Genomic DNA, 11,741 nt, shown 5'->3' with positions numbered 1-11,741 from the left:
TCGAGGCAGTTTGTGCAAAAAAAAAAAGGAGATACATATTTATAAAAATTATAATTATAAAAAAATAAATATTAAAAAGACAAAAACAAGTATTAATAATAATAATAATAATATATATATATTATAATAGTACATAAATAATACTAAATTAACACTGATACTGCCCCAACAAGTGGGCAGTTGCTAGGGCTGGGATTGACACAAATTTCACAATTCGATTCGATTATTCTTCACAAGCTTTTGATTAGATTCCGATTCGATTCAATATCGATTATTTTGGATATATATCAGGTACAGGACATGGCAAATTTTCTCAAGGAAAAAAACTAATGCTGTAAAATATACCCGAGAGTCAATAATATGGAAGGTTGAAATGTGCCGATTTGTATACAAACACTTAAAATATACTCAACGCTTTTGTAATATTAAATTTATAATACTAACTTTAACTTTCAATTACATAATTACATTTCTACTCCAATTCGTTTTTTGAAATATATACATTTAGCCTAATGGTGGTTGTCACAAAAACTTGACGGATTTATTCAAACATAAATTAAATATTGAAGAACAGTAAAAAAAATTATAATGAAAATGTTATATGGTGCATATTTATCAAAATGCTCCTCTCTAGAGTTAATTTTTCTAGCTGACTAATGAGTTCATGGTCACCGTGACGCTAGGTGACATTGTTCACAAGCTATTGTCGTCTCTGTGCGTTTGAAACACTGATTGAGCGATTACATGAGACAGGAGATGGATTTCAGTAAGTTGTACTCTTTCTTTTAACACACCTTCGGATGTTCATTCATGTTTATTTCATGCTGTAACTGCTTCACAGCGATCTGTCACTCCACATTAAACAGCCCCAAAACGGCATTTAAGATTTGAATACTGTAATAACATGGACAGAATTTGAAATCTGAGACTTTGTTTCATATCAAAAGTAACAAATCACAATGCTTATTGCAATCTATTGGATGGGAGGCGCACTACAATCTTCAGTTCATTATAGTAGGTCACATAGTCGGTCACTGCTTTTATGGGTTTATATTATGGCATTTCTGATTTGAACTACAGTGTTTACCTTTACTGCCAGCTGTGACAAAGTGTAAACCTTCACCCTTCACACCCATCTGAGAGAAATCGCTCGTCCCAGGGAGAAGAACCACACCTTCCACAGCCTGAACATTGACAAATAAGAGAACCCCATGGAAAATAACAATGTTGTATGTCTAGAGTAATCGGCTTGCTTTTAAGGTATGATACACAGATCATAGTTGAGGTGCGATAACGATAAATGCTCAGCTCATGGGTCACAGTCGATGTCTGACCTCATAGACAGGTACAGTCCTCTTCACCGCCTTCTTCTCCAGGTCCCAAACTGAACAGATTTTGTCTCGGCCAGAACTGAAAACGAAGACAGCAAATCTCTGTTAACATTTGACAATTATAAGGTGCATATTACTAATCAAAAATTAAGTTTTGATATATTTACAGTAGGAAATTTACAAAATATCTTCATGGAACATTATTACTTAATATCCTAATGATTTTTGGCATAAAAGAGAAATCTATAATTTTGACCCATACAATGTATTTTTGGCTATTGCTACAAATATACCCCAGCGACTTAAGACTGCTTTTGTGCTCCAGGCTCACATATTCTTCAAAGGATTTCCTTTTTTCTGCCCTTCTACCTGATTAGAGTTTGACCATCAGGAGAGAAGGCCAGCGCTGTGGCCGCACTGTAGTGGCTCTCCAAAACACAGATGCACTTGCTGGTCCGCAGGTCCCAGATACGGATCCCGCAGTCCACGGAGGAAGAGAAGAGCTGCAGTCTGCTGATGTCTGGATGAAACTCAACCAAACTGGAAGAGAGACGTTACAGCCTTTATAGATGGCATAACAACTAGGGATGCACAATATTGGATTTTTGCCGATATGCCGATATTTTTCAACTCTTTTTGGCCGATACCGATACCGATATATTTCCTTTTGTTTGGAAACAACACCAAGTCTCTCCTGTGTGGAAATTGAAGCAAATTATTTTTAATTTTGGTTAGTTTTTAACAAGAACTTATTTGTTAGAATTAAACAAACAATAATGAAGTTATTTTATAATGACAGTACATTGAAGCTTTGAAAATAACTATAAATAAACTACACATCAATCGCTGCATTTTTTTTTTCTTCAGAAAGATGCAGTGGTAACCTTAACATTTTATTTTATGATTTAACATTTGTAGATGGTCTAAAGCAAGAGAGTTGTAAAAATTCTGAAAATATTTTAGAGCTCATAATCGGTTTTAAAAAATATAGCATATTACACATTAATGAATAAATCAGTATAGGCTATGTAAAATTATTTAATTTTAATTGTTTGTGATTTTTTTTTATTCATGTAAGCTATAGCTTCTGACCTTTAAATCAAAACATACTCATGATTTTATGAGATCAATTACAGCTTTATTTCATCAGAAACAGTCTAATTGTTATTTGTGTATTTTACTTTCATTTCATTAAAAGTAGGCCAACAGCGCCCCCTACGGAATTAAAACTCCTTATCAAACGGGCATTAGGACCCAGGGGAGATGCCGCTGCACGTGCTATTACTGTTTACTCTATCATACACCGAAGGCTCATTCTGTATGTGCATTCTCAGTTTAAATGCAGATCCAAAACAGTGCAACTAATCATCATTCAGACAAAACTTTGCTTCAAGAATGAGTCACACTGTTGATGTGATCTAATCGCTAGCACATGTGAGTTAATGTATTCCTATTATCGGCAAGACATATCGGCATAAACTTTCATATCGGGACGATGCCGATATTTACTTTTAAAGCCATTATCGGCCGATTCCCGATATAGGTCTGATAATATCGTGCATCCCTAATAACAACCAGCTGTGGCAGTATTACAAACAGAGAGACGATCGCAAAAGCAGATTAAAATTTTTGAAGTTTCTTCAGTACTTACTGTACAACACCAGACGATCTTCTCAGATTGTGTGTGCAGTACTGCTTCACAACATCCCACAGCTTGATGCTGCCATCACAACCACCTACGAACACAACAACATATGTGACCCTGGAGCACAAAAGCAGTCTTGAGTCGCTGGTGTATATTTGTAGCAATAGCCAACAATACATTGTATGGGTCAAAATTATAGATTTTTCTTTTATGCCAAAAATCATTAGGATATTAAGTAAAGATCATGTTCCATGAAGATATATTGTAAATTTCCTACTGTAAATATATCAAAACTTAATGTTTGATTAGTAATATGCATTGCTAAGAACTTCATTTGGACAACTTTAAAGATGATTTTCTCAATATTTAGATTTTTTTTGCACCCTCAGATTCCAGATTTTCAAATAGTTGTATCTCAGCCAAATATTGTCCCATCATAACAAACCATACATCAATGGAAAGCTTATTTATTCTGCTTGCAGATGATGTATAATTCTCAATTTTGAAAAATTGACCCTTATGACTGCTTTTGTGCTCCAGGGTCACAAATGGCCATGACAAAGAAGCGCGCTTAATTGCGCGCTTAAAAAAAAAATTACTTACAGACAATGTAATATTATTGAAATAAAAAGCCATTTAAGTGCACTTAAATGCCTCATGTTTCTTAACATACTTTTAAGTGCACTTTGTAATAATGCCAAATTCAAAGTTTTACTTTAAAGTGCATTTTAAATCATTATGTTTTAATCATCTTTCGTCATGCTTTGAAGAAGTACACTTGTTTTGATGTGTTGACTAACATACTAAAGCACATGTAAAGCACTTGATTATAATTTTAACCGTAATGAGTTATTTGATAATACATTTAAAGTTAATATATTTTAAATGTACTAAATTGCAACTTCATCATTACAAATATATTCCAATACATGACTTACACGTTTCAATAGAAATGACATTAAAGCATATTTTAATTGATCTTAAATGTTCGTCTGTACATTCAACAGTACACTTTAAACATATTTCAAAGACAACAGAAGTATGTATACTTAAATTAATACATTTATTTAATTGCAATTTAATTGCAGTTGCACTTATTTTTTAAACAAAATAATTACTCTTTGTAAAGTTTCTAAAGTGTCCTTTTTCACAAGGGTAGTGCTGAGTAAAGTAATCAAAAACAAGCATTCAAATCAACATATCTTAGTATGACATTTTGCTGTATTATTAAGACATGCCTTGACACCAACACTGTTGTTTAGAGCTACTCGTTGCTTCAAAGATCTGCTTAATGTCTGACCTGTAGCCAACAGGGTGGAGGTGCAGTCAAAGGTCATGCTGGCCACAGGCACATTGTGGATGGCCCTCCACAACCGAGTGCACTTCTCCTGCTTCCAGTCCCACTGCTTCAGGAGCAGAGCCCTGCTGGCGGTCACCAGCATCTGCAGAGAAACAGCAGAAACAACCTCAGTCTACAAGACCAATGCTGAAGCATCAGACAGCTCTGAGTGAAAGAGAGAGCAGCGAATGATCTCACCTCATCATCAGGACTGAGAGAGAATGAGGTGATGTCCTCTTGATCATCCTGCTCAGAGAAAACTAAAGTGAGAAATACAGGCAAACATGCGCAGTCATGTTTCAGATTTGAGCGCTTCTTTAATTTTGGGCACTTTTATATCCCATAGGGCTGTCAAAATGGCTGAAAAACTAAATTTGAATTTTGTACTTAAATATTATCAAAATTCGAATTATATTCGAATTTAAAATGCATAATTTCAGTTAGGGTGAAGAAAAGCTTTTGGCTTTTCTCTTGAGGCCACAAGAGGGCGCATCGAGCAAAATATTACTAATGCACGTTTATTCAAAGTGCATAATGTTTAAAATAGTGTTTATAAACCAATTATAATTAAGTTGCTTAAACAACTATAAACAAAACAGCATCATGCATGTATGCATAGTTTAATACAAAGGACCGAAAACTAATCACAAAGAGTACTTTTTCATTTAAAAACACAAGTTGCAGTGCGATGGGGAAAAAAACCCGCCATAAAGTTTTGATATATGTTTTTTCAAAGTTGAACTCGCATCGCTCTTTTGTGCGAGACGCGAGTGCAGCGCTGATAGATGTCCCGCTAGAAAATGCGTGAAATATGTGTTCTGTGTGAACGGCTTGGTTTCAGTTTTGACGTAAACATGATCTTCTCCGCATTGATGTTCTATTTTCCCGCGATATTTATAATTAACAACGCAGCAGCGCCGCATCTAGTGGCTTCAACTGGATAGGTTAACAAAAACATTAAAATGCATCGACACTTACATCGTCATCGCATCTCGTGCGCGTCTGATAACGCTGCCTCCTTAACGCACACCTAAAATTCAAAAGCAACGTTTTTGCATTCGAATGTGGATTTTTATTTTAAATTCGACGAATATTCGAAATTCTATTTTTTTTTGACAGCCCTAATATCACAGTGGCCGATTTTTATTAAAACTAAGTCGATCACCTTTTTTCATTTTTGTTAAATAACGTTCGCATTAAAGCTTGCTACCATCGCTTAATCACACCGCTCTTTTTCGAAAGGCCGTATATTTATGCAATTTATTGTTTGATGCTCATCTCAGACCCATACATAATCCATTATAAAAATATTACTACTTTTAAGGTAAGTGTGAATAGAGTAAAAACGTTAACTAATAGATCTAACCATACTGTTCCCAGCTGATTAATCACAGGACATTCAAATAATTATTTTGTATTACGAGTTTTCCTGAAATGTTACGTTTAAATACACAAGTAAGGCAATTTCTAATTAAATGTGCACTTGTTTGCATACATTTCCAGAACAGAAACCGAACACTGGATAAAGCTAGGTTCAAAGATCTTGTTTCATTTTGTTGACATATTAGAGTTTTTTACAGAGGAAATTTTGGGGAAAAAATTAAGGGAATGATTTTATTATTACACTTTAAGTTCACTTCAGACATTCTACTAACTATAAGTAACATAGTCATGAAAGTGTCTCTCTTTAAGTGCACTTAAATGGCCTTTTAATTCATTAATGGCCTTTAAATGTGCAGGAGCAAATAGATAAAGCGTAATAAAATAAACGGGTAAATTTGTATTTTGGATGTTGTCTGAAACACGACGTTTTACGAAAGCAAAACTGAAAAACTGGAGAAAAAAAAATTGTAAACACTCCTAAACCATTTCAATATTCGCAATATTGCCAAATTATTAATTAAGTAATTAATTTATTTATTAGAAAAAAGGACAAAAGTTATCCTGTGATGGGTGTGTGTTAACTGTTTTTTTTAGACAAACTAAATAAACTAAAGTGTGTTTTAAGTTAAGCCCATAGTTGAAGAAACGCATTCAAAAACAAAACCCGTTAGAGACACTGACCTGCTCAATGCTATGGAGGATTTTTCCTGTATTGATCTGTAAAATGTTGACTTTTGGACCACATGTGCAAACTATGTACTGCTCATCGTGACTTATCTGGATGGAGAAACAAAACACGTAAAATATGCAGATATAACAGCTGTAATTCACAAGTACTAAATTATTAACTTACCTGTACTTTACTTGGCTGGAGACTGCATAACTAAACAAACAAATGAGATGATCGTTAACTTGTTGTCAAATAAGGTAGTTAACAGTAATAATAATATATAGCAATAACACTTACTTTGATTTAAACAGCAGCGTGTTCACAGCCATGGCAAACTACAATGTTTGTAACTTCCCTTGAACGATTGTAGTTATTATTAAAAGCATGAGTATTTCATATACCCTTATATTTTAAAAAGTGCAATCTTTTTAGGGGTTATTTTCCGTTGTCCTGCAACCCCTCTCATTAAATTTAATACTTTACTACATTTCTTTATAATATAATCAATGTGGACTTTCCAAGTTAATTTATCATCAAACCACATTCCCAAATATTTAAAATTAGATACTTATACTAATGCAGACCCATAAAGTTTAAGCTGCTTATTTCCTTTAATTTTCCTCCTGGTAAATATCTGGTAATATGTTTTGGATAATGAAAATTTGAACCCCCATTCTAAAGACCACCTTTCTACTATCTCTATTGCTTCTTGAATTCTATCCAAATTAAAAGATACATTTCTTCCTCTTTTCCACATTATTCCATCATCAGCATATAAAGCCGTATTAATTCCTGGAGGCACTTCTTCAAATACATAATTAATCATAATGTTAAATAATAAAGGGCTTATCACACTCTCTTGAGGTGTTATTTTCCGTTTTATCGGGTTTTAACATTTTAATAATAGGAAGTGCGGTAACCACACGTCATATCCGATATGTTTCACGTCGTTCATAACAGACCTCAGATCAGCTCGTGTCAGTTTGATCGCCGTTGAGTTCGCGCCTGGACTCTTAACAGCTGATTCGGGGTCAGTCGTTTGTATGCGACTTTTGTGCGGCGTTTAGGTCGCGTAAACCAGACAGTCACTTCCGCGTTGAGGAAGCATGATGCTAACTCTCAGCGCTGCGGGTTTAGCAGGAGTATTACGTTTAAAGAGTTTAAGATGCCAGACGTTCAGATCGATATGTGTCAGGAAATGTTATAATGTCCAAAGTCCCTGCAGTGTGTCGAGATCAGTGCTGTCACGGACCAACACACTGGTAGGTCGCTGGCTGATTCATAAATGCTATCAAATATATATCTGCGGGTTTATGTGTAACTGTTAAAGTAAGTAGTGTGGCTGACGTGTTGTCTGTTTAATTGGAATCATTTTTATATTCATTTGTGTTATTATACCTTTAAATGTAAGGTCACTGGCATATATGTGACCCTGGACCACAAAACCAGTAACAAGGGTCCATTTTTCGAAATTTCTGAATAAATAATCTTTCCATGGATGTATGGTTTGTTAGGATCTGACAATATGTGGCTGAGATACAACTATTTGAAAATCTGGAATCTGAGGGTGCAACAAAAATCTAAATATTGAGAAAATCATCTTTAAAGTTGTTCAAATTAAGTTCTGAGCAATGCATATTGCTAACAAAAATGAAGTTTTGATATATTTACAGTAGGAAATTTACTAAATATCTTCATGGAACATGATCTTTACTTAATATCCTAATGATTTTTGGCATAAAAGAAAAATCTATAATTCTGACCCATACAATGTATTGTTGGCTATTGCTACAGATATACCCCAGCGACTTAAGACGTGCTCCAGGGTCACAAATTGTCTAAATCAGTGGTCCTCGATCTTTTTGACTCAAAGGCCCCTCATAAAAGTGGTAATATTTCTATTGGTATGTTCCGACAAAGCTCCTTGTTTTCAATGTTAAGTTTAATTATTTAAAATTAAATTAAACCATTTAAAATCATCCCGTAGGCCCCTTAGAAGTGTGCTGAGGCCCCTATATAGTGGGCCCCAGGTTGACAACCATTGGTCGAAATTGTGTCCCTTTTATAAATGATGTTTATGTGTAGGTGTGTCTGCTCCTCCAGCATTTTCATTTACTCTGTGTGACCTTCTTCTTCAGTTTGGGACGTGTAGGACAGCACCATGTGTGAACCTACGGCCCCTGTCCACTCTGCCTCCACCACCTTCATCCAGAAGAGACCAATCCAGCAACCGGAAGAGCGGTGTAAGCTTCATTTACAGCACTACAGTGTCATCTATTCCTGTGATGCGCAGCTGTATTTTCAGCATCATTACTCCAGTCTTCAGTGTCACATGATCTTCAGAAATCACTCTGATTTGCTGCTCGATAAAGTAGAGCATAATTCATTTCTCTATTCCACAGCCAGTTACATGGAAATCTCTTGCTATCACATTTGCGTTTGGAGGAGGTCTTCTTCTAGGGATGAAATACTTCAAGAGAGAAAAAGAGGAAAGTAAGGACATGGATTTATGCATCGGAACAGCACTGCATTGTTTTGGCATTCTTATTATATGCGAATGCTCCACATCATAAAGACAGCATTATCATTCATGTGTTTTTGGTGTTGTAGTGATTGAGAAAGAAAGAACAAAGTCGATGGGAAAAGCAGCACTTGGAGGTCCATTCTCACTCGTCGACCACAACAATAAACCCACAAAGAGTGAGGATTTCCTCGGCCAGTGGCTGCTGATCTATTTCGGCTTCACGCACTGTCCAGACATCTGTCCTGATGAACTGGAGAAGATGATTGAGGCTGTCGATGAGATTGGTAATGTAGCATTTCATTTTCTTTTTTATTATGAAGAGCCTGTCAGCGTTGATTCACTTCTCATATGTAAGCTGATAGAGTGGCCCCTAAGTATTTGGATACTTCATATAATTTTTAGTGATACTAGAGTGTCACTGGGCTTTGGAAATGTGCTATATAAGTAAAAAGCAGTTTTCTCAACCTTTCTGACTTAAAGGCCCCCCACTCTCCAACACATATAAATGATAATATTTACACCAGTATGTTCTGCTGTAGTTTGTTCTTTCGACAAAACTACTTCAACTTTTTTATTAACATAAACTGGGAGTGACAATATATTAAATGAATGAACCACTAATTATTTTTGTGATTCCAGACATTTCGAGAACTGGATGTTCTTTAATACAACAAGAGTTCATTACTGATAAGTACATTTTGCAATGAAATAGGGGTTTACATTTTTTTATATTCAAAAGAAAATCAAGTTTAAACCTCGATTTCATGTGTTTGCAGAATTTTAAGTTTTAATATAAATGTAAACCATTTTAAGTCATACATGAAGCTACCACTAAACATGTATGAATGTATAATATAATACATTTGTTTATTCAGATGGGCTTTGTAAATCTTACATTTTATTATTAAATTACATTAATATTCTTGTATTATTACATCAAATAAAAAATCACACAAAGTAGCATTTATTATAAGGAAAAATAGTACAAGAACCATGTTTAAGCAAAACCTGTTACTTTTCTGTCACAGATAGAATTAAAACACTTCCAGACATAACACCAGTTCTCATCACCATTGATCCTGATAGAGACACACCAGAAGCACTGGCAGCCTATGTCAAAGGTGAGCAGGGGTCATCTTTATCACTCGACACTCACCGAATGCTGTGATATGATTCCTCGTTGTTTACATTTTCAATATCTCACATGCAGAGTTTTCCCCCAAGCTGCTCGGTCTGACAGGCACAACTGCCCAGGTTGACCAAGTGTCCAGAGCCTACAGAGTGTACTACAGCCAGGGCCCAAAAGATGAAGACAATGACTACATTGTGAGCATTTACCGCATAATGTAAAATAATGTGCTTGTGTAACAACCTGACAGAAGAAAGTTGTTGTTCCCTTTCGAGGGAACTTCAAACTGCATCCTCTAGGGGTCGCTATGGGGAACGCCTTCAGCGTGACCGGTGTCTGAAGCATACATCTAAACACGACAATAACATTGGCTGGCGACAGCCTATGACATCATTACCCTGCGCGATCACAGTATAAAAGGGATCCGGGATAACACGTCATCCTCTTCTTCGTCTTCACTGACCGTTTGTTTATGTTAGCGTTAAGCTAAACACGACTAGGAGTGCATGTTTTCTCACCTTGTGTGTGTGTGTGTGTGTGTGTGGTGAAGAGCAAGCGCGTTAAGCTCTCGAGGGAGTTGGATGCGCTCTGCATTCATTGCTTATTTCTTGTGAGGGATAAGCATGAATTGAACACGCTCGTCTCACGAGGAGACAGATTTTGCTCATCGTGATGCGACTACTGAGGGGGATGTGAATACTTCACCATTTACCTGAGTTTGTAGATAGCGTTTGCATGAGTGTGTTCGCCTCTCGCGGGAATAGCGACGCATTCGCGGCAGCAGTTTTCATTCGCGTTTGATTTCCGAGGTAATCGATAAATACTCAGCATCACAGTTTATTATTGTTACTTTATGGCTTTCATCTTCAAAATTGGCTTTAGTAACATCTGAATGAACAACTACTACTAATGTTACTAAGTCAAAAACCTTACACATTTTAACACAGGAAGCCCAGATCCAATAGGCTTTGCCATAGAAAACATGGCACAGTTATTGGCACCATCGAACACTAAAATAGAAGTATAAATATCAATAAATTAATAACGCCAATAGAGGCTGCATATTGTGAAATGCAGTGGTGGGCAAACTAACACTTTGAGACCATGCCATGCTTTAACTTAACCCTCTAAGCGCCAAAGTCGCAAAATTGCGACAAGACGTCGCCGATTTTGACTCTGAAGGGGAATATTTGCCTTTTGGAAATGACGATCGGTCGTCTAATGATCGCGCTTCTCCCGGTTCATCTTTGCAGCGCAATGGTGTCGCCGTGCAAGGCAAGAGTGTTCACGAAGCACAAACAAGCGATCATTTCGACACTTTGCCCAATGGGGATGGTGGTGGCAGGGCAATATCTATTATTTCCTGAATATTACTGATGAACTGATCAAAAAGTAGGCTACTGTTCACATGCGTTTTACTACTATATAGTATAGTAATATAGTAATAATTGAGTACTTTTTCCTGTTTTATTGTTGGTTTCCTCTTTTCTGATCATTTGGAATGAGGATAAAAAGACAACAAAAAAAAACATGCAAATAAGTTCAAACCACCATTCAATATCTATTATTTCCTGAATATTACTGATGAACTGATCAAAAAGTAGGCTACTGTTCACATGCGTTTTACTACTATATAGTATAGTAATAATTTAGCATTTTCTCCTGTTTTATTGTTGGTTTCCTCTTTTCTGATAATTTGGAATGAGGATAAAAAGACAAA

General features: G+C 35.9%; 1 protein-coding gene and 1 pseudogene across 1 annotated transcript in view; one reads left to right on the top strand and one right to left on the bottom strand.

Moving 5' to 3' along the window:
- The window catches only part of LOC107691237 (transducin beta-like protein 3), a 28,038-nt pseudogene extending 21,341 nt beyond the window's left edge, over positions 1–6,697 (bottom strand).
- Positions 6,698–7,433: 736 nt separating this feature from the next.
- Positions 7,434–11,741, top strand: part of LOC107691241 (protein SCO1 homolog, mitochondrial-like) — a 9,396-nt gene continuing 5,088 nt past the window's right edge. Inside the window, exons 1-6 of the mRNA XM_016489746.1 lie at positions 7,434–7,630; positions 8,507–8,611; positions 8,771–8,861; positions 8,979–9,176; positions 9,921–10,013; positions 10,103–10,218. Coding sequence (XP_016345232.1) covers positions 7,475–7,630; positions 8,507–8,611; positions 8,771–8,861; positions 8,979–9,176; positions 9,921–10,013; positions 10,103–10,218 — 759 coding nt within the window. The 5' untranslated portion in view covers positions 7,434–7,474. The remainder of the gene's footprint in view (positions 7,631–8,506; positions 8,612–8,770; positions 8,862–8,978; positions 9,177–9,920; positions 10,014–10,102; positions 10,219–11,741) is intronic.

Source organism: Sinocyclocheilus anshuiensis, unplaced genomic scaffold (assembly GCF_001515605.1).
Source record: "Sinocyclocheilus anshuiensis isolate Anshui unplaced genomic scaffold, SAMN03320099.WGS_v1.1 scaffold202, whole genome shotgun sequence".
Classification (NCBI taxonomy): domain Eukaryota; kingdom Metazoa; phylum Chordata; class Actinopteri; order Cypriniformes; family Cyprinidae; genus Sinocyclocheilus; species Sinocyclocheilus anshuiensis.
This window is presented reverse-complemented; position numbering and strand designations above follow the sequence as displayed.